The 23,759-nt window shown below is 45.1% G+C and overlaps 1 protein-coding gene across 1 annotated transcript; it reads right to left on the bottom strand.

The window, feature by feature from the left end:
* Window positions 1-2,766: 2,766 nt before the first annotated feature.
* smoc2 (SPARC related modular calcium binding 2) lies at window positions 2,767-23,692 on the bottom strand. The gene is made up of 13 exons (XM_070916197.1): window positions 23,618-23,692; window positions 17,910-18,072; window positions 15,696-15,802; window positions 15,400-15,499; window positions 14,569-14,613; window positions 12,291-12,371; window positions 10,905-10,979; window positions 9,101-9,287; window positions 8,289-8,371; window positions 4,020-4,119; window positions 3,587-3,834; window positions 3,129-3,166; window positions 2,767-2,922 (listed from the first exon to the last, which is right to left on the bottom strand). The coding sequence occupies exons 1-13, from the start codon at window positions 23,690-23,692 to the stop codon at window positions 2,899-2,901; spliced, it is 1,326 nt and encodes a 441-aa protein (XP_070772298.1). The 3' UTR covers window positions 2,767-2,898.
* Between the last annotated feature and the right edge of the window lie 67 nt (window positions 23,693-23,759).

The raw sequence follows: 23,759 nt of genomic DNA, 5'->3' as shown, positions 1-23,759 counted from the left end.
CAATACCACTCCGATGTCTGCATGATAAATATGGTGTGAAGACTGGAAACAAGGGGAAACAGCTAGCTAGCCTGGCTTTGTCTGAAGGTAACACGTCCTTCCAGCACCTCTAAAGTTGTTGTTAACTAGTAAACTTTAGAGGTGCTGGTAGGTGGATTTTGTTAGCTTTGGACATAGCCAAGCTACCAATTTCCTCATTCCAAGTCTTTATGCTAAGCTAAGCTAACTGGCAGCTGACTGTAGCCCTATATTTATTGTAGAGACATGTGAGTATCAATCTTGTCATCAAACTGTCAACAAAAAAGCAAATATGTGTATTTCCCAAAACATCAAGCTATTGCTCACCCATAACAAATAAAATCATTTTGAGGGGAGTTAAAGTTTATGAAAAGTCTCCTTGTGTGAGTGCGCCTTGTCCCATACAGCACTTAACACCGCTTGTTTTTCTTTTGCACACCGTCCATTAAAAAGTCACACCTCCTCCAGCAATTAATTTTCTTGAGTGTAATGGCCGACGGTGTCCTGCAGTGCTGGCTGGATTGCTGGGGTGTTTGGGCCACACCAGGGGAAGCAGTAAGAGAGTAAGAGAGGGTCCCAGGGTGCAGGCCGTCCTCACGCTGTTTACCTACAGACCAGAGCCCCTCCGAGGGCCAGGGGGAAGCCGCGGCTGGGCCAGAGGCTATTAAAGCCCTGATGGCTTTTGACAGTAATTTCTTCATGAGTCCACAGCCCGCGGGGCCTGCCAGTGGTGAGATCGGGTGCCTCCTCTTGCCCATTAAAGCACACAAACTGTGCCCACAAATCCCGCTCAATGGTATCTCTGTGCTCAGGGAGTGTGTTTGCGTGTGCATGTGGGAGTGCGAGAAGTGAGGAAGCAGGACTGAGGACCAGGAGAGGGGGAGGCCTCGCCAATCGTGAGACGATCCTGGTAACTGTGCCAAAAGGTTTGGATGCTTTTCTTCAGCTACTCCATCAGTTCAGGCCAGAGTCCAAGCCATCAGGGGAATATATTCGGAAAACCATGCCTTGACATCCAGCCAAATCGTAAAAGGTGTTTATGTGCATCTCAGCATCCAGGGGAGTAGAAATCACACATGACAAGGCTTTAGCATTGTGTTGGGCGGAGGTTGGAGCCTCAGCAGCAGTCGAGGGGTTGGCTAGAGGTTTAGGTGAAGGTTGATGAGTTTGTTGGATGAGGAGTAGCTTCTGCGCTGCTACACCTGTAACCAGCACGGCCACATTAACAGATTACATGGCTGTTTGGGAAAAGCAAATGTTGTTCTGGGCATGGTGCTAACATCACCTTCAGGGGGATTTAGGCCAGGAACATGGGTGGAAATTAGGGATGTTGCAGAAAGATGGAGCTGAATTGTGAGTTTATAATTAGAATACAAGCAAAGGAACACCAAATGACTTTAAATGCATACAAAGGCTTGCTTAGCAGTATACTCATGAGCTGGGTTTTTCTGGGGGATAAAAATGTATATATCCCTGCTGCATAGGACTTAAGCTTCAGATTTAACTTTTCCTTCACTGTGGATGGAGAAAGTGTTTAAGAAGGCCATAGATTATCCATCTCTAATCCACCATTTTAGAGCAGACAGTCATAATCTCTCCTCTGTGTTCCCCTGGGGTGTTAAAACCAGACCATTGGGCTGGATTATATCACAGAAAGGAGGCCGATGTGTTAATCATAAATTAGAGGCTAAGCCTGAGTGAGCAGGTCAGTCTGAGGTCAGTCTCTCAGCCTTATAGGGAACTTTCTGTGTGAAAAGCCACGGTTTACCACTTAGCAGCCCCAACATAATCAGGCAGGAACAATGTACAGTAGTGTAATGTGTCAAGGCTGCCCTGAACCGAATGTTGTTCTTTAAGAAAGAATCCATTCAAACCTCACTGACTGTTCAAGTGTACATTTACTGTATACATGTAAGTATACCTTATGCAAATACACATGTCCACACACAAGCACTGGCTCATATAACGCCCTTTTAATGGGCACTCACACTACACACAGCCGAGATTGGTCCATTTATCTGTCTTCAGCCTACGTGGGGAAATCTGTGACAAAAACAGAAATAAGTACCATTCGTTTTTCCAATTCTAAAATGTTGCCTCGGGGGAATTGGCAAGCTGTCTGAAAATGGGATGATACACGACCTTTGCTATGTATGACTAATACTTGGCTCCTAAAGACTGTGTCAACAAGGTGTTTTATTCAAGACACAGTGAGAAAACACAAAACGGCAAAGACATTACAAGGTTTATATAACGAGAAGGAAAATATACAAGACTAATTGGATTAGAGAGAAACAAAGGAATTTGCAGATCCAATTAACCTTCTTTGGCACATTAAGACTTGCAGACCCACAGACAACAACATGTATAAAAGAGTTCTTTATTTCTAATAAACATGAATACATGTGAACATGTAGGACGTTTTTATGATGTGTGTTTAAAACATTCTTGCAAACTGCTGTACAAAGCCCAAGAAGAGATGCTGCAGGTCAGTACATGAGAGATGGTATGGTCTAAGTTATTGTAGCAAACCACCCATACATCCGCTTTAACATCATCAACGTGAGAGGAAAGGTACATGGGGGACAGGGGCATAAAATGCAACATCAAACATGAAAACTTGTACAACTCTGAAAAGTATACTTTTTAGACACACAAAGGACACATACATTGTATGTGTTAAATAATTTTTGTTTGTCAGGACATAAAAAGCTAACTACATCATTCACAGATTCAGCAGTCTGTTTAAATACCTTATTTCTACAAAGTGAATTTACATTTTTCTTTTTTAAAGTACAAAGTGCAAATACTATGGTTTCCATTATTGCCGATTGGTGAGGGCAGATTCTCCATGCGGGAGGGGAAATCTCAGCTGCTGGCTTAGCCTTGCTTCTTCGAGGGATTCTGAGGAGAGGAAATTAAAGTGACATGAGTTTGACGTATGCCCTTGTTTCTTTGCACTTAGTCTGACAACTTGTTTAATGACTGTGTATTCCTGCCTCAGTCAACCCTAACAGAGATAAAACAATATTACAGTCAGACTTTAGATGAGCCACAAGTTTCTCTTACTGCCATTCTATCCACTAGTATGGGAGGAGTAGTTCACTTACTAGTTTACTGGAAGGTAAGCCTTCTCCTGGTTTGGCCCCTGTGAGACAAAAAGTGATATAAACTAGTATGGAAATTAAACACCTACGAAGAGGTCTTAAATATTCATTTGATGGCTGCATCCATGATATCAAGCTAATCCAGTGCTGTAATGATGCAAAAACGAATGTTACTTACTCCATTACTTACACTTTGCTCTTGCATTTTTGGTTTCAACTCCCTCCCAAACTTTTATCAGGCTGACTACAGCACCGTGTGCGATGTAGAAAAAGCCAAAGCTTGACTGTGCCTAGTTATGGTTGCTAAGCTATGACAGTCTGTTTGGAGGAGGGGTTAGCGAATGGTCAATTGATACAAATCATGTAGCACTAACTCTAATTTACCATCTGACTTCCAAGTTTGAGTGAGTTTGTGTGCAGGAGATCCCATTAAAGACATTATGTTGTGTTGTTCAGCTCACCCTCCTCTTTAGTCACCCCGAGGCAGCCCATCAGCTCCTGCAGAGACAGTGCCTTGTCGTTGCTGATGTCACAGTACTCCACAAACTTCTTCACACACTTCTTTGGCTTGGACTTCTTGCGCAGGAAGCGTTTGAAAGGCTTGATCTCCTTCTTTCCAATGTCCCCGCTGGAGTTTTTGTCCAGCTGACTGAAATACCAGTGGACCACCCTCTCCTCCAGGGTGTGGCTGGGGTCTGGCTCGGCCATCCTAAATGACAGATATCAACTGATCAGTTCATCAGATAATAATTGCCCCTCCATCACTTCATCCAACTGTCTAAAAGCCGTCTGTCTGCAGCACAGAATACGTTTGTGCCTTCCTGGTAAATGACTGAACCCACTGATGTTCATCAATAATCGCAAGATGAACAAATCCACTTCCGAATGTCATACCTTCCGGCGGATGCTGGATCTGTGACAGCGTGCACCATGTCTGTTGACAGCGCGTCAAGAACACTTGTCAGGAACTCTGTTTTCTTTGCCCCAGGACAGCCTGGAAAACAAAACCACAGATACCTGAATGAGTGTGGGTGAGCATGCATTACGCAGTTCATATGGAAGCAAACACAGAAAAATGATCCCCCTGTCAACAGCATTACAACAGTATGGAATGCTGCCGTCATAGGTGGCCTAATAAATGTTTCAGGGGGGGACGTCATGTAACAAGCAGCGTAATTTTAACATGAACAGCACGTAAAGACGGCAGAGGAGAAAATAAACCCAAACAAGACTCTCACAGTTGTCTTTTACTCCCTCTCATAAAGTCAGACCTCCCCTCACCTGGAGGAGGAAGACGGTACCTGCCAATCATCCTGGAGGCCCCTGAGTGGTTTTGACAGCTGGAGTGCTGAAGATGTTACTGAACATTGTATGTATGGACAACGGGCTCCATACAGCACCTGAGACTCACCTGAGACATCAAGGGGACCAAATACAGTCCTGACAGACACATTGTTACTCAGGATTTTGTCTGAGGGATGTCTGATTTAAAAGGTATGCATCCAGGGACCGACGGACACAACTCAACACCTGATCTTCCGTGTGCTGTGGGATTACTATATGAAATGTCAGCCAGAGAAGAGACTGATATAATTAGCCTATATACCAATAAGGTAAAATCTATCATTAACTACCCAAGTAAAACCAACAGAGAAGCATTATTACATGCAGAATGACGGGAAAAAATTAAAATGAGGGACAACTGGGGTGGAATGACCCTAATGATAGTAATTGTCTGTTAGGCCATATAGTTTTAAGAGTGAGGAGGCCAAGGTTGTTCTGGAAGAGCTGAAGGCTACGGCGGCCTGAGAGATTCCTGGATTCCTCTCCCAGCTCTCCTCTGCTTTCTCACAGTCCGGCTTCCCTCTGCTATTCTGCCTGTGGAGAAGAAGAAATTCTCCACAGTTTGCAACTCTTTTTTATGGCCCAGGCCTGCGGGGCCAGATTCTCCTCTGTTGGAGATAATAGCATGCTTTGCCCCTGTCTAACAGGTGGCGACCAGCATCGGCGTAAACACCCAGCACCCAGCCTCCACTCCACCTTTCCCAAGTAGCGCAGGGCTCCAGCAGCCTGCGCCGAGCGGAGGGTTGAAACATTCACATGTCCAAACTGTTCCACATGCTGTCTCCTTTACATGCTGAACAGACTTGCACTTAAGTTTTAGTAGGCCCTCCCTGGCCCTGGCCCAGTAAAATATCTGACCCACCTGTTAATGGCCAAACCGGTGCCTTGCGGAGCCTCTTGTGGTGAATTAGTCTAGACAGTCACACAATTGCACCCACAGAAGGCAAAGTGTTTTTTATCTGGCTTCTGACTGAAGAGAGATATTGTGGGATGCAGTTGGACTTGTTTGAGGCTCAGTGTTTTTCATGGAGAGCTCGCGTTCTCTCCGTAAGGCTGCAGGAATCTGAGCATGTCTGCAGTTCATTCAAATGGGAAGCCATCAGGTACGGCTCCAGTCCCTTCCTCTTGGCAGCAAAGTTTTGTCTTGTGGAAGCGGGACAGATCAGCTTCTGTCTGTCTGGACACAGTTTAGCTGAGGGCCAGGACACAAATGTTCCTGCTGTCATTCAAAGGAAATTGAGTCTGGACATTTTCCGTTCAGTTCAAGGCTGCTGCAGTAGACGACTGCTGTCTTATTCCATAATGATTATAATTATGTAATTCCCAAGTCTGACAGATGGAATAAAGTTGAGAGAGCCTCAAATGATTAGATTTTTCTAGTTGAAAAGCTAAGATCTGCACCACTATTTATATGCCTCCGTATATCTGCTGCCTGCAAAAAGTTGGCCAGTAAGTGCATGTTTGCATGTGTGTGCCCGTGTGTTACTGTCAATAAGAAGCAGTGTTTTTCTATGGAGCCACATGGGGCAGAGCCCTGTCAGCACTCACAGCCGCAGCTCCCGATGGCTGCCCCAATGCTATCCCATGATCCCGCTCTGGGGAGAAAGCTAGCCAAATACTCCGCTTTCGTCTCCTGCCCCTTCCAGGGCAAAGTTCTCCTTTCTCGCATCTCGCCCCATAAACCTCTCAACACCAGCGCTTCAACAGCAAATGGGCTGCAGCAATGTGAAGGCAACATTCATAATTATCCCTGGTTCATACAGTAACAGGGTTTACAGCCATTGACGCAATTGCTCATAAAGAAAACAAGATGCTGTGTTTTTTGACTGTGTCCCGGTGTGTTTTATAATTGGAGACCTGGCTGATAGGGCACAGGTTTTTTTGACAGGTTTAGAATGAAGTCTGTGTACTCGTGCGAGCGTCTGTGTTAGGTGATTGCACGGCTGAATAAGTACATTGTTTTCCGTCCTACCACTACGTGTTTAGGAGGTGTTTGGTTGGGCTTGAGGTCGTTCTCATGGGATAGTTGCGGCCGTTTTCCACCCCATCGCCACCTCACACTTTCTGCTGACAGTTATACACTGTAATAATTCCTGCTCAATATCGTAGCAACAATATACACCACCGGTGCCATGGGAAGGCAAAGATGAGTAACATTTGTTGGTCTAAGGAGAATTCATCTGTGACTGTCTATGCTCACTGTTTTAGACACGCTGCACATGAGTCCTGGAGGCTGGAGCAGAGACAGAGTGCTGCTCTGCTGCTAAATGCAGCACCTGCGAGCAGAGAGCACAGCTCTGGCCCGACACACTGTTACATAAACAGCTGTGGATGGGACGGGAACAGTGGCAGCTCTGTTCATATGCTGCTGGATTATTAACATGTTTACCAAACCACCAAAAAACAGCTAATTTGCCAAGCACCATTCAGCTTTAAACTGTGATTTGGCTGTATGCAGCACCTGAAAGCTATAACTCTACTTTGCTTATCACTGGTTTTATGATGAACAACTCTGGCAATTACTGATAAAACTAAATACCATGATATTTATCATCTAGTATATATAAATGTGGTGAAACTAAAGGTGAATGCACTCCATCCACTGCATTGTATACCTGTGTCAGTGCAAAACTATGGTTTTATAGTTTTCATTAAAATAAGTGCTTTAGATAACTGCATTAAGCTCTTCATGTTTGTGATGCCTAGTTTCATATTACAGAATCAATAACTCATCAATATATCTCGTAGTTCTGGATTCAAGACAGTCTTCCTAACTATAAGAGCCATGGCAGTCCCCCAAATTAAATGACAAAACACGTAGTTTGTAACTGCCCTCCAAAATGACGTGTTTTCTTATCTGACACCAATATGGTTAGTGTTTGGTTAGGTTTATGGTCAGGGAAAGATCATGGTTTTGGTTAAAATAAATACTTAAGGTTAGGTTAGGGATTGATGATGGTTAAGAGAAAGGGAGATTGACTGGGGAAGCGAACAGCGGTCTGTAGTGTCAAAGTCTGATGTTTTGTTGACCCAACCAACTTTCCTCCTTTGTCACTAGAATGTAAACGTATGTTGTTTTAGGGCATTTTGCTCAAACAATGATTTTGTTGTTTATCTCAGATGAAGAGTCTGCCGTGAAAGCAGCCTGTTATACCCAATCATTTGTGCTTATTACTATTTTTTATTTATCTGCCTCAACATATTTTGACACATGATCATTGAATCCATCTTAACTTCTATCCATTTGTAAATACGACTCAAATATACCAAGATTGAAATTCTGATGTTTTGAAGTGTCAAATCCTGACTAGCAAATATCCACAGTCTCACCTGTAACTAAGCCCACCCCATGACCACAACCCCCAAACTCCGCTACCGCCCTCAATTTAGTTATCTGCACTGTTGTCAGTCTCTCTATCACTACCTGTCTCTGGCATCCTATTATCCATTATCTCTACCTCTCCTGCCTGCTGTGTCTCCTCCGTGCTATCATCCCACTGTCCTCCATCTCCTGTCAGTTAAAGATTAATCCCCCCCCCCAATCTGTCTCTGTCTCCTTGCTTATTGACCAGTGAGGGGGAATATCTGGCAATGCTCAACTCTTTATCAAGCATTTCCTTGACCAACAGTGCTAATGATGTCAACAAACACACACACACACACACACACACACACACACACACACACACACACACACACACACTCGCACTGTTATCATAACCTTGGAATCGCGGCAGCAGTTGGAGGCCGGCTGCTGAAGAACTTCACCATGTGGTCTGAACAGAGAGGAAAAACAGAGTCCTGTCTTTGGAGACCTACCTTGGAGATGTCTGCTTCTATAATGGTCCTTAGGTTTGGTTGGGTGGGCCCTGGCATTGCCATCGCACTTTGGCTGTTCATACCTGTGACAGAGAATACACCGAGTGAGAAAATGTCAATTAATTCAAAGTGAAATGGGTGAAAGGGATTGTTTATAACAGTAAAACTATCCTTGTTGTTAAATCAGAGAGGAATCCCATGTTTCCCAATTACCCCCGTACAGTTAAATCTCAGGGATTCACATAATTGTTTTGTGGCAAACCAGAGGCTGTGATACACATCCAAAAAGAGGGAAGGGATTTGGGGCTGGTATGAGGACAGAAAGGCGGGAGGGAGAGGGAGAAGGAGATAGATAGAGGGAGAGAGGCAGACAGGGAGCGTGGGACACAAGGAAGCTTTCACGGCCTCCCTTGGAGAGCCGCAGAGCCCCGTTTGCTGCTGTGCGACTGGGCCAAAAGCTGGCCTGGGACAAGGAGAGAGAAGGGGGAAAATCCAGGCTTCCATATGTGTGCTAATGTGCTGTCTGGCACTCTGCCTGAAGCCTTGTTAATCTGATACCCAGCCTGGCTGCTCAACAAGAGTGTACCAGTGCCCCACTCTGCCAGCATGACTGACCTCTGACCTGCCGCTCACCAGACCACTGAGTCACTCTGTCTCATCTGCAATGGAGATGTCTGTCTGCCTGCTTGTGTCAGACTCAAATGGAGAAGATTCTTTCTGTTTTCTGAAAGTTGCTTTATTTCTATCAATTTCTAATTTCTAATCAGTTTCCCAACAACACATGAGTTTTGTGTAGGTGAGGTCTCTCCCACCTGGTGGAGGTCCCAGGTATGGGCCGTCCAGTGTCCACCAGCACACACCAGCAGTAGCCGGTGGAGGGGTGGCATTGGACCGGCTTGTACAGTCCTCCTTGGGCACAGTCTGGTACAAATACAGCATCGTTCTTGTGTTGCCTCGCTTCTTCCTGAGCAGACTGCTGCTCCTGGTCACATGATGAGGCTGGAGAGAGGGGTCAGAGGTTAAACAGGAGTCAACGGAAGCATCAGGGGATTGGTCACACACACACACACACACACACACACACACTGTCAGTAACAACAGCATTCACTTAGGTGGTCTAAGGTTGTGTGACTTGGCAAATACACGCCCCAGACACACACAGTAAAGATGAGAGTTTGTTTAAAGTTAAGAATGAGAGTCACTTCTTACCAGATCTGGCTAACACATTTTGGATTTATACAACATACAGTATGTTTGAATTAATTTCTCTCATTACACTCTAAGCACTGCTAAGAAGTCCCTGAAGAAGAAGAGGAGGTTGGAGCGCTGGAGTAGACAAAGGGGTGGAGGATGAGTGCTCAGAGACAGCGTGTGTAGACTGCTATATCAGCCCCCCGTGGCACTGTTTACGGACATTAACGGGCTAATGACTAAGTACAGCTCCCTATGCCCCAACTTAAGTAAATATTTGGACACTGAACTGCCCTCTGTGGATGTGTGTGACAGAGAGAGAAACAGACAAGACAAAAGCAGAACAGTGGTCAGTCGGGTCTTTGCCTTCATACACCCACACACACACACACACTGACACACTACCGCAGGGTACTGTAAAGTACCAGGGATCTATATGTTTACATGTTCAAAATTCCCAGAGAAAAACGCAATGCTTCATGATCCGTTCTTTTATCCGCGTGTATGGAGGATGCAGCGGCCTGAATGGGAGAAAGATGGGGTTTAGCAGAGCCTCAGCAGGATCTAATCAGACTTTTTTTCCTGTGCAGCAGCCTCCTTCTCTGCCGTGCAGCTCTCCGACAGAGATTTGAGCATTAAACTCGGGGATGAAAGTAGAGCTCTTCTGGCCATGAGGGCTTTCATCACCAATCTCTCCCTCGCCTCAAGGCTCGGAAGCTACTGCGGGATTATGCATATCCCTTTTCTTTGTTTATTTTCATTAGAAATCTTTACCCACACAAAAGGGACCAAATGAAATGCCTCCCCGCTTTCTCAACTGACTCTCTTCGCTCCAGTTCCTCCGTATGGGCTCTCTTTGTTGGGGCGGTGTTTTTTTTTTTTACCCCAATACCCCAGAGAGCACACGGTAATCAAAACCATCAATGCTGCATTTCTCAGGCTTTTTATTGGTTGTAAATTATGATAATGGGATTCACACACAAATGCACATATGCACACAGGGTTCTCATCTCAAGACTGGCCTCAGTATAGAATAATATACATTGTTTTATTCAGAAAGCAACATATTTCCCCAAAGGGCAAAGAGGCAGCTGATCTGCACAATAAGATAAACGTGCATGAGTGTAAGAGGAGAGCAGAGCGGACCAGCCAGAAGAATAAGGAGATCCTGTGTTTGTGCCATGTGCTGATAATTACAGATACGCTGCAACGCGAAGAACCACAGAGAAGCAGATCCTCAAAGCCTGACGCACTCCAACACCAAGATGTATTGGTTTCACAACCCACCATCTGTCCTTAAAAGACAGGAACAGCCTCAAACCATGATTGCTCACACAAGTAGGAAAAACACAGAGCATGCTTTCAGTTGAGGTTTGCAAACACCCGATCGCCGTCATTAAAGAAAAAGTGGTCTTTGAAACTCACATGGTGCTCTGGTTCTATTGTTCTGTCGACTGCGAACCTGCTCTGTCCACAGAGTGGGGTACTGGGAAATGATGTCTGAAAGAAATCACAGAGACAGCTTTATTAGCTTCAATCGAAAACACACTCGTATACCATCTGAGCCAAACCTGGTGGTTCCAAAACTCACAGACTGTAAAATGCACATCAAGGTTATCGTATCTCAAACTGCTGCAGTGGAGGTGGGGAGTAAATTGCATGTGACAGCTGTGACCAGAAATATAGCAGCATAAATAGAGGTAGGAAAATTATGACTATGAGTCTCCTCCTGTCTTATCAAATGATCACATTTACATGAAATCATACGACACAACGTCCTGCAAAATATAAAACGTGGATAAAAGTGCTCAAATGCAACTTTGCCAAATGTGATTGTTGGCTTCCCATTCACAGTGATGGATTATCTTTACTGGACTACAAATGTAGGAAGTTCTCTGGCATTTGGAGTTTAAAGGAAGTGAATGTATCACAATATACAAATACTCCCTACAAATGAAAATACACCGCATTCAGAATTTAGAGCACCGATGTATTGGCGGCAAAACATCCTTAAAGTATCAAAAGTAGAAGTTCTCTTTAGGCAGATTTACCTCTAAATAAGTATAATTTAATGTTGCAGATCGTCGAACTGGAACTGATATCAACTACTTTATATGGTGTTGGGTATTTCTATCTATCAATGCATTATATTTTAAAGATGATACGTTTTATGTGAGTGAGAGAGTAAAAAGTACAATGTTTGCCTCCAAAATGTAGTGGTATTAATTAGCATATGAAGGAATAGACTCAAGTAAAGTACAAGTACCTCAAAATTATACTTGAATGCAGTACGTGAGTAAATGTGCTTTTGAAAGATGGAATAACACATTCTTTTTCAAATTAAAAGTTCTTAAGCAATAAAACACAACCATTGTCAAATTAGCACTCAGGTGCTTTGTTGTTAGCTTATTTGATCTGGTATGGGTAGTAGCTTACGTTGGCTAGCTACACTATATTTTAGCATTCACATATATCCTGTAATTGTCACTTGTGGCCACAGAGGGCACTATTCAACAAAAATCACATAGTTTCGCATACTTGTTAACATCAAATGTATGGAGGAAAAAAAGAGAAAAAACACAACTCTGAACGCAACTGAAATTGTCCTTTTAGGTTTCCCTTATATTCACATCAAATATCGTACGTCACATTTCCCCCCGATGACCTTTTAGAAGCACGATGGCCTCATGTGCAGGCTCATTTTCCCTTTTAAGGATGTTATGCATGTGAGTCAGTCAGTGGCGTCTCAGTAAACACAGCGGCAGTATCAAACATGTTTTTTTACTCACAGTCTGATGGATAAGAACTCACCTTCTTCATCGGCAGCAGGCTGTGGATCCACCACTAGGCCAGTCTCATCTGCATTTAGAATGGAGAATATTTGCAAGGAGACTACAATTACGAGAGTAAGCTAGATTAGAGAAAACTTAACTAACTAAGATTTGCACTTTGCCCGGCCAAGAAGGATGGAGTAGAGAGGTGAGGAGAATGAGACAGAGAGAGGGTGGTGAAAGCTGAGAGAGGTGACTTACAGTAAGAGAAGAGAGGAGGGAAAAAAAGTATAGTGGTCATATATTCCCATGGTTTCACTTCATGCAACAAGGGAGATCATTATGCTATAGAGGACAGATTGAGGTCAGTTAAAATGAGGACCAGTTGTCCCTGACGTCCTTCTCCATCCTTCCATTGCCTGCATTTGAGTCATGAGAGCTGTGTGAAGGTGGGAGAGACACAAGAGGTGAAGAATGCAGTAGTCAAGTCTGAGACAAACCAATTAACAGTGAGAGAATCCAGCTCAGTGTTTGTTTGGTCTCTGTTTGTTTGTTTGATTTGCGGTAGGAGGGAGACGGGGATGGAGGTTTTGAGCCGCTTAGGGTGAAACCACGGCCGTAGGTGTGGTTAACCTCAGTGTGGGTCACTCATTCTCAAAGTTAAGCTCTGTTAATGCATGAGTCAGGGCATATCTAACGGGCGGCTCCACAAATAGGGATTAAGCTTAAACTTCTTTTCTTTAACAACGAATTCTCCATTGCAAAATCGGGACTTTACATTTAATGCCAGTTTGGTATGCCAGCCATTCATCTTCTGGAGCACGCTTGGTGGATAAAAATACATACAGTCGGTGTGACTGACTGAGGCAGACATGTTATTACTCTGCTCACTTAACGGATGGAAATGCCATTTCAAAAAGTGTATTTATGATTCGGATTTACGATAAACCACTAATGACCTATCTTTACTTTGTGGCCTTTTACATGACTGTAACACCTCTTTTAGCATCTGCCAGGAAACCCCCGCGCTATTTGTGGTCGTACAGCATTAGTTTAACTGCTGTTTGTCAGTCGTCAGCTGCATGTGATTCCAGCATGTGAATGAATTTGTCAAGTCAAGCAGCAGAAATGGGCTCATGGTAAAGCATTTGGTGTTTAACATTACCAATATTCTGATAATAAAAGTGCAGCGATGGCCGCTGTGGAATGCTCAGGCACTGATGGGCTTCTGCTGAATCAAAATATTGATGCAATCACTGCTATTTTCAGTGCTGGCACACCACAAATCTACAGTTTATTCTGCTTTTCACCACCCTGTTTATCCAACCAGTTCAGATTGAACCACAACCCCCCCTCCACCTCCTTTCCTCCCTCTCTTCCTCTCCCACCATCCCTCCTCTTCTCTCAAATGTTGCATTCCCACTTGATCTATGTGTAATGAGTTGGCCGGGCTCAGACAGACACTATACCCTAGACTGTTTACAGAGAGAGAGGCGCAGACGTAAATGTAACACTGACAGGAATAACCCATGTGACAAACACAAGTGGATGCATACACACTTTCTCTCTCTCACACACACACACTCACACACACATCCATGCATGCAAACACACGCACACGCAATCGCATAAGGAATCGATCGGAGTCAACCCAAATTACACTTTTTCTTTTTGAGCCTTCAAATCACATCAGTTAAACAAATCGTCTCTTACGATGATGATATACAGTATCTGGAGTGGAGCCGGAGGGAAACTTAGTGGTTCTATATCTGGAAGAGGGTAGATGTTGGTGAGAGACAGAGTGAAAGTAGGGTGGAGAATAAAGTGTGAACTTTTCCTTGTATCTTATGACACTGTTACTGAAAAAGAACCAAGACCAAGACAAAGTTAGAGATGAAGAGCTTATGATAAGTCAGTTTTCCTCCATTCTGGCTGCTCCCTGGCCGTTTGGCTGCCTGGTAAAGACAGCAGGCGTTATAGACGCTGTAGCTGCTGGCGGTGTGCATTAAAGCTCACCGCAGCCTCTCTCCTTAGACTTGTTACTCAGTAACAGGCTGCTTTTATATCAGCCTTCAGGCTGCTCGCACTGTCTCAAATTGACAAAATATTAGAAAGGCAAGCCTTAACAGGCGACCCACCCTGTACATCTCCGACACAGATGTAGGCAAACAGACAGATATACAAGTGAACACACACACATGTACATGCATGCTTAGATAGGTACACACATGCACATGGACAAACACAAAGGTACACATGAATATATCAAGGAGTCAATGTGCCTCTGAGAATGATTTATTCTTGAATTAAAGCCTCACCTGCTTTACCTGGCTCTCTTGTGGTGGCTCTCTCTTGTTTTGAACCTGAAAAGAAACAGGTTCAAATTAATTAAAAATTCACCACCACACACCTTTTTCATGTTATCCTCATAGTTCAAAAATGTGGCCTCATTTTGTGGCTCAGGAACAAACAGCCACCAGGCTTCAGTATGGAGTGAACCACAGTGGAAAACTCTTTTTATTTTCAAATGTTATTAATTTGTGTGAAGTAGCTCCAATCAATTACACGCTGCATGTGGATGAAGATGTATTTCATACACAGCTATGATTAAAGTACAGCTGGCAGTTACAATACAATTACTGCCGCTGCGTCTGGAGCTTTCTCACTATTGAGACAGCAGCGACTTCCGAGGCAGCCCCACATAGACGCACAGGGAGGACATGTGGCATTGGTTATTTGATTGTTTGGCAGACGCCATCCTCCAAGAACACTTACATTCCTCACAGTTTAACTTTGTTGCTTAACTCTGCAGCAGGGATTTTCTACCAGGCTTATTTATACCACAGCCCCATGCCTTGAGCAACGCTCAGTCCTCGGGTGGCCCTCAAACCCTGTGGCCATCAGTCCAGTCACTGACCACTTTCCCACAGGACTGAAGATTACACCCCCCACAAACATGGAATGCCATGCTTTTCTTGTGCTGAATTCGATTTACCATCATTGCCTCACAAAATTACAGAAACCGCATTCTTGTACAAATCAGCCATTTTAAATGTCATACATTGGGCTTATTACAAAATGAGATGCCTGTATGAGTGCGCTGAACACAGCATGCATAACTGCATACGGGTTGCTGGGTTTTTTCCCACCTTGGCATCGAGGTTTTTTATTGGCCACTGCTGAGCCACTGATGGGTCGGCCATTGGGGGTGACACACCAGCAGTATCCAGTGTAGCTGTGGCACTGAACCTGTAATCATAACAGCAAGTAAACACAAAGTCAGCACAAGTCAAACCAGGATCTGTAAGAATTAAGTGTGAATTCATGCAGGAGAAAAGAGCAATTCTTGCAAAACTCTTGGTGGAGAAACTCTTTTCTTCAGTGGACTCCGTAGTCCAGTGCCTTGCCTCATATTCAAAATCATTTACGTTGTGCTTTTTGTTACCTCGCTATACGTGCCATCGGGGTTGCATACAGGCACAAAGACCTGCGGGAAGAGCTTCTTGGCCTGCTGCTCTGTGTACTTCTTCTCTGCTACACATCTGGATGTGTCTGAGGAGCACCACAAATCACCAGAATTACTACACATCACAGAGACTCATGATCCAACCCACAACTGTTTTCTTATGCTATGAAACCAACATACTTTAAAAGTCAGTAGAAGATGTTGAATCTCACAGATGATGAAGAAAGAAAGAAAAAATGCAGGGAGAGAGGAGGGGAAACAATTCAAGACATTTCGGAAGCGGCAGATACTTGTGTGGCTGGGAATAGAACCAGCACCCCCAGTCTTATTAGGAGCCTGCACAGAGCCTGGTGGTAAAGCCATTACTGAGCGAGGCAGCTCGTGCTGCTCCTGTAGAACATTCCAGTCACCCAAGAAAAGGGCTGATGCACAGGGAAAACCTGACCCTTCCTTAATGTCTCCGAGTCTGTCTCACTCTCCTCCTAAACCCAGACCGTCTCCTCAGTTCAGCCCGAGCTGTCCTCTCAACTATTACTGATATAAATGGGGGTCGGCAACTTTTCACCTATGAGCACGTCAAGTCTTTTCGCATCCCTCTGTCAGAGCCATGGCTCATCCTGTCATTCCACAGCTGCTTCATCTCACCTGGCCAACTGCACCAGCTGTGCAAACTCTCAGGAAACGTTGGGCAGCGATGGGTTTGATGATAACTTGATGTGACACGTTAGCTGCCATGCAGTGCCTGTCTGGCTGGCAGGTTCAAATCACATTAAAACAATGACTCATGCGAGGTTTAAAAACGTTCACCAGTTTGGTCAGAAGGCTGCAAGTCGCTGGCATGGCTTACAGTAGATCGTCCATTAGACACATGCAGGGGAATGTGCACTGGTTTCTCTCAGTCTAGAGTGTGTGTGTGTGTCACTGTCACTGGTGAGGAGAGGGGGCTAGACGCTGGATGTTCCGGATGGAGGAAAACAGCAAGTTGAGGAGCTCTAAAGTTAGCTCCAGTGGAAAAACCCCAAACCAACGTCCTTCTCCAGGGGGCTCCGACCAACAAGCTGACTGGAAAAAATGACAGGACACTTGAATCATCTGAGCGCAGTGATAGAAAACAAATGTGGTGCCACTCTCACCATCCTTAAACACAATCCCATCTCTGTGCTTTTAGGCCAAACCGGCCCTCTGGTTTATTTCGGCTGCTGACTCGGCTGCTGCTGCTGCTGTGTCTTTCACCCCGGCCGTCCAGAAGCAGAGGGGGGTCCGAACTCTTATAGAACCGATGTTATTGACGCATACAATACGACTTTCATGGACTCTTGTCCCTTTCAGCTTCCTAGCTGGAATCCTCTATTCTGTGTCCCGGCGCTGTCCGCCACATCCAGATGTCCGCTTAGAGACGTTGCCATAGAGACCCAGCACGGGCATAAAATCGTGGAATGCTTTTCCATCATATGAGACTTCTTTTTCAGCGAACCCTTTTGCTCACGCTCGTTGCATTAGTGATCTAATATTGTAATGTGTAAGAATGGGGCATTGTCCCCAGTCTGTAGAGCGATGAACTGGCAGTATAGAGTTAGTGAGTGGGGCGGGGGTGAGAGTGTTCGGGGCGGCAGCATTGGGGTGTATGGGTGCTTCCTTCCAACAACGACTAACAATGAGGGAGTCTGTGAGCTGCCTGACCCCACTGGCTCTCCTTCCCCTTTTGCCTTTTATCTCCAGCCTTCCATCGGTCACATATGTACAGCTTTACGTCTAGTATGATGAAAATGAGACCATTAATTCTTGTCAAGATATTTCATTCAAATGCCCTCGCCTCTGCATAATAATTTGATTTTAGAGAGCTGAGGCCATTTCAAATCAAGGGGCAAGTTGTTGGTCCCATGATGCTGTTATGTGTTTCTGTTGTAACAAAGCCTTCAGTCAACAAAAATATCTACTGAAAACTAAATCATTCAGGATTTTGACAAATGAACGTACTTTTCCTTCATCAGTACAAATGCTGTGAAATTGAAATCAGCCATGCAGCAGAATACCCCCCCACCCACCCACTCTCACTGTGTCAACCCCACTCGTCCTCCCAGCACTCAAAGAATCAATTATGCTGAAATGAATTTAACCCACAAGTTTCTCCTGTGACCCCCTCTGCGCATTTGAGAGCGCCAGGCGGCGCTGAAGCGTGACTCATGACCTGACCTTTGCATGGCCCTCGGATGACCTCCAGCTGGGGGTCACGGCACTTGGCTCGGAGGAACTCGCAGCGAGATGTGAAGGTCCTGCCGTCGGAGGCGCACAGGGGCTTGCGAGGAGCTCCGCTGCATTCCATGTTGCACTCCTTATCCTGATCCACCCGCAGGAACTGCAGAGGTGAGAAAGCAGGAGATAAGCAGAGAAGACATTTGCTAAATGAGACATTTTTTGGGGAATCGGTGAGCTCTGCACCAAAACATTTTAATCTCCACAACAACAGGTGTGATTCTGGAGAGATTTATGAAGACTTGGGGTTGGGCCTTGTGTGGGTGCAAATGCATTTTATTAAATACACAAGGGAAGCACTGATAAACAGTACAGCACACAGACACAAAGATGAGGCAGTGTCACTACAAGCCTGTCAGGGTGCAGCCATGCTTTGTCTTTGTCTAAACGGCTGGGGACTTGACTGACGCTTCCTCTTTTCTTTGTCTGTGCCAACACCTGCACGGGTATTCACCTGGAATCGCTCCTGAGGATGTTTTACTCAACCATGAAAAGAGAAACAAGGACGGAGACTCCTGGCTGAACGCATTGGATCACCTGTGTCAATGCCACCATTGTATCTGCCACCGTGGTATGAAACCCCCTCGCCAGGCCACACAATGGGGCGGCGGCGGCGGCGGTGAGGGGGAGGGGGGTTGGCAACAAGCTGTGACTGCTACAATGAATGAAAAGACAGTGAATGATAGATTGGCTGAATAAACTAGATGTCAGGGAGCTTTGTGCTGCTACGGTGTTGGGTTTTCATAAAGTTTGCGTGATTCATTCAGTTCAGTGGAATAATGACCTGGAGTGAGTGGAAAAAAACAAACTCGATTCCCATGCCTATGCAGGTGCTGTTTACAGTCAGTCATATCCAAAGATAAAAAACTCTCTGAAATTCTTTTTGTCCTCTCTTATAATGAAAATATTTGCACATAAGAAATACTGTCATTTTTCATTCAGTCTTGTGTTTTGTTCAGTTTTCAGTGGATGCACGAATCCAATCCTGTCTGAATGCTCTTGTCAACTATTCACAGCAGGCACACAGACAGACAGAAACTTTCTCCCTTTCTCACACACACACACACACACACACACACTAATTTGGCACAGTCTATGGCACAAAGCAGAGAATCAAAGCCCTCACTTAAAGGTAAGCCATAAAAATCTGTTACCAGTTATCAAAAGAAAGGGCAAGGCGAGATACAGAGAAAGAAGAAAAAAATCCATGAAGAGGGCGGGATGATAACCAATAAAAGAAATTTGTTGTGTCTGACATCTTACAAATGAAGTGAGAGATGAGGTTTGGTGGCAGCCCCCTGCATTCAGACGAGCGGGGCTGCAGGGCTGCATGCACCTGGAAGAGGGTTGGCAGGGAAGGCAGCGTCGCCCTGGGCCAGGGGGGGAGATGCAGCCCACTCTGTCAACCCTGCTCATAAATCTTCTCGGGTTGGGGGGGGGTCGGAGAGGAGAGGCCCGTTCAAACACATCGGAAGAGAAGCCGCAAGGGAGGGAAGCTGAGTCTTTCGGATTGAATGAAATTTTTCAAAAACCAACAAATCTTTTGTCCTTTCTTCCCAGGGTTTTAAACATTACGTGTTGTCATGAGAAGAACACAAAAAGTATCCTGCAGAGTACACTGCAGAGCTGTGTCCAAGTCTCAACACTCATCCTTCATCTTTCTAGACAGAAATATGGAGACCAATACCTCTTCCTCCTCTGGGAGTAACAGAACATGAGCGTTGTCTATTTCAAGAGAAGTATCGTCTTTAATTTGGGCAAGGCAAGACTTAAAGTGTAGTCCACAGCAGTGGACTACATATCTATCTTGGGACCTTATCTTGGGCATTTGGGACCCCTGAAAAGGTCTATAAATCTGAGGGAGAATAGAAAAAAGGGGGGAAAAAACATTTATTTTTTGCTGACTTTTCACAAATCTTTGCTTTTCCTTGTGAAATACTGGATCTTATGTATTCTCTTTGGGTGTTTTAACCTTTATTCGATAGCAACAGCAGCAAGACGACAGGAAATGGGGGAAAGATAAGTGGGAATGACACGCAACAAAGGTCCCCAGCCGAACGTGAACCAGGGAATTTGCAGTTCATGGTCTGTGCTTTAACGCCTAGGCCAACAGAGCTATAGATAGAGATATTTTTAGGTCTTCGGGCCACTAAGACCCTTCAAATTGAACAATCTGAGTGGGAAAAATCCCTTCCACATCCACATTAGGGCCATAATTTTATTATGACGGGTCACAAGTAGACATTACTTCACTTTAACTGGGGTAATTCTTTGCCCATTTCTCTGTATAAACCGGGGGTCTTACATCTCCCTGCTCCTCCTTGCTAGTGTCTCTGAGTTTCTTGGATTGTTTGCATCATTGCATCTAACTGACAGTCTCCCGTCGGTACCCTCCCTCCGTCTCCCCTGTCCTCCCACACCAGTTAGGACATCCCTCTGCAGCGGTGACCTCCTCTCACCCTCCACTCTGTCTCTCACAGCTCACCCCTTCACATAAAGTCCAGCAGGCGTGACAGGCTGGTCTGAGGATGGTTTTTGCAAAGACCGCAACCTCCCAAAGCCAGTGACTGTTTCGATGGTGTCTGAGTGCGTTCAGCCATGCTTGGTGGTAGACCGCCAGCCTCGCCACAGCCCTCGCTGGCCACCCCAGTGCTCACACTGCACCAGCATTATCAGCATCAGCCCCTGCAAGCCAGAAGACTGACAACCCAAACAGAGTTATTCAGCAGCCCAGCATCCTGCTAGATGTCCTCTGTACAGCACACAGCAGAGCGCCAAGTGCCTGCAAGTTTACGATAAAAGCTCCAAGAACACAGCATGGAAAAACACAGTTAGCCATGAAATCAGCCACCCATGAAATCAACCACCCAGATTCACTATCAGACACCCAAAGTGTTTATTTCAGTCACAGTTGGCCACACTGAAAGAGGAGAACAAATAAGATGTGAAGGCCAGTGAGAGGAAGAAGCGTCAGAGACTAATGGTGTGTTGAGGACCTCTTCCTCCTGTGTACTCCTAATGGTAGTTAGCTGTCTGCCGCAGATTGCTGTGTGTTTGGCCTGTGGTGATGGATGGGCGAGGCCGAGGCAGAGCCCTGACACTCCCCTGATGTCTCATTCCAGCCTCTCCTAGCCGCGCACAGCAACACCACGCACAGCAACCCGGTGGAGAGTGATGGATGGCCTCTGCCTCAGCTACATGCAGCACAAGCTTCCACCCAGATTTATCATAAAAGGAGACTCATACAAGACAGAACACATATTGTGACTCAAATCCATTTATTGCTCAAATCCTTTTCTTGTCTACTCCCAGACAGCTGGCTCTCACTATCTCTGTTTCTCTTTCTCTTTATTTTGCTCTTTCCTTTCAGGATTTCTTTTTTTTTTTTTTGATCTCTCTTGGAAGATGCTTTTTGCATCTGCTCAAATAATACAAGAAGGTTGGCAAAGGAACAAGAGACAGCCGAGAGAGGGCGAGACGGGCGGAGTGTAAGGGAAATTTTTTTTCCAAGACCAACCAGCATACAAATCAAATCCTATTACCTCCCCCTGGCTCTGCGGCATTGTGGGATTGAATGGAGTACGGAGGAGGCAAGCCTCCAGCAGAGAGCACATTGTAGGCTGATAAGGACCTTCTGGGCTGGGAGGCCCCCGCTTCCAGCGCCCCAAGAGGCCCCTCACACCACGGCCCCGCAGGGTCAATGGGGGCCCCAGCTGAGAGCCATGGCAAACATGTTAAATGGCCTTGGCGGGAGTTTCCTGCGTGGACGCTAGGATGCAAAGGGGATCATTAGTTTCCAGCGTGGTGGAAAGGGAAGAAAGTGACAGCCTTTAACCAGGCTACTGACTCAATCAAAGGAAAAGGCATTTAATTGCTGTGAAAGATTTTAAAAGGTAAGAGAGGTGGTGTGAAAGGCCACTGATAGTCTTGTGACAAAAGAAAATCTCTCTGGGCAGGTGCACAATTTTATGAACGCACAGGGGGCGATGGAGCCCATATGTTATACTAAAATTGCTTTCTCCAGGTTTGACAAAGAGACAGCCAATGTTCTCTGCTCCCTCATCTTTTCACACACTATTTCCTTAAACCATGGAAAAAGTCTGCCTCATGAATAACCTGGGCAAATATCCCATATATTTAACTGCCTGTTTGACCTCAAATATGCACCGAATATCACACAGAGACATTTTCTTGAAACCAACAGTAACTTCTCCTGTGTCACTCAAACAATAAGCCATTAATCACTCACTAAGTCCTGTAAAAGTACAGGTCCAGTGCTCCATGTGCTATTCCAATGAAGAAGGTCTAATGAACCACAGTGGGGAGTGATGACACAGTTAGACGTTTTTCAGTCTTACAGTCACATCCAGATCGTAGTGGATGCTGTGTTGTATCCATACACACTACAAACACAGCTGTATCTGTGTAACCTTTACATCAGCTGCCAGGTAAATATTACCACCCACATCACCTCAGTAAAGTATTATCTGTACTCATACTGTGTGTGTGTGTGTGTAAATGTGTGTATCAAGGTGAAAATTCAGAGGGAGCATCTGCTCAGTGCCACACTTCCTCCCACATTCCACAGCTCCATAGTGCCGTCAGGGAGAAAGGATCCCCGACCCTTCACCTGCAGGTTAACGACTCATGGCCATTTGTTTCCAATTGGATATTAAGGCATCTTCACCCGGACCATAAATAACGGTGCTGGGGGAGGCGGCTGTCACATCAACCTCTAAATCAAGGGGTGAAGCCTCTGACAGTGCACATTCCGCTCCCTATTATCCCTCCTTTAGCACTGTACCTGCACTTGATCTTGGCCATGAAATCCCCTCCATCCGAGATGCACTTTCATTTAAAAAATGGACAGGATGCACTGCTCTGCTCTGCTGCTGCTGCTGCTGCTGTAAACAATGCCATGTGCTTTGGTGCAGCAGACCTGCTGACAGAGTAGCCTCTACACAGCCGCTGGCACAACAAGAGTGAACAGGAGAGAGAGGCAGACAAGCCGAGAAGCTGGCAGGCAGGTAAAGGCACTGAAAGCAAACCACAGTGGTGCTGCTAACAGACCAGTCTGCCATCTCAGACCCTGAAACACTGGGACATTGAGTTAACACAACTCATTGAGAACACATAAGATATTTTTTCCCATGCAATACTCTCAACTTGATCTTTATTTATTCTATTGAGTTTTAAACTCCATCTTATAGTCAGCCTGAATTTCTGCCAGATGTGAAACATATTCAAATAGTAAAACCATCCTCTTTTGGGGAGAGATTATCTAAAAATCCTAGTGTCAGTATGGGCCATAATGCTGTTCAAATGGATGATTTCAAATGTATCTCTATGTTTAATCCTTATTTTTAATATTACATTATTATCATATATCTGATTATAAGAATAAAAGTTCACAAGAAAGAAATAAAGGATAATAAACACCAGTCTTGTGAACTTACTGACTTTTAAAAAGACCTGTTTCTGAACTACATTTCTGTCGTAAAATAAATGAATTCGCCAGATTGTGACCCTTTTTGATCTTTCCAAATATTACGCACGCAATGCACAAGTATGTCCTTCACTTTAAAACCATCTTTTACACATGAATATGAATGAAACGTGTTCTGAGAGTTATATGTGGCTCTTCCTACCGTGAGAGCAGAGAACTTCTGAGCGCGTCCGGCGCACAGCAGACAGAGGACGACCAGCAGCGGACAGACGCGCATCCTGACGCAGGAATAAACTCTCCAAATTACGCACGGTCCAAAATTCACTCTGGGTTTCCTGGACTTC

The sequence above is a fragment of the Enoplosus armatus genome, chromosome 12 (genome assembly GCF_043641665.1).
Source record: "Enoplosus armatus isolate fEnoArm2 chromosome 12, fEnoArm2.hap1, whole genome shotgun sequence".
Taxonomy (NCBI): Eukaryota; Metazoa; Chordata; class Actinopteri; order Centrarchiformes; family Enoplosidae; genus Enoplosus; species Enoplosus armatus.
The sequence above is the reverse complement of the archived record's forward strand: the minus strand, read 5'-3'. Positions and strand labels throughout refer to the sequence as shown.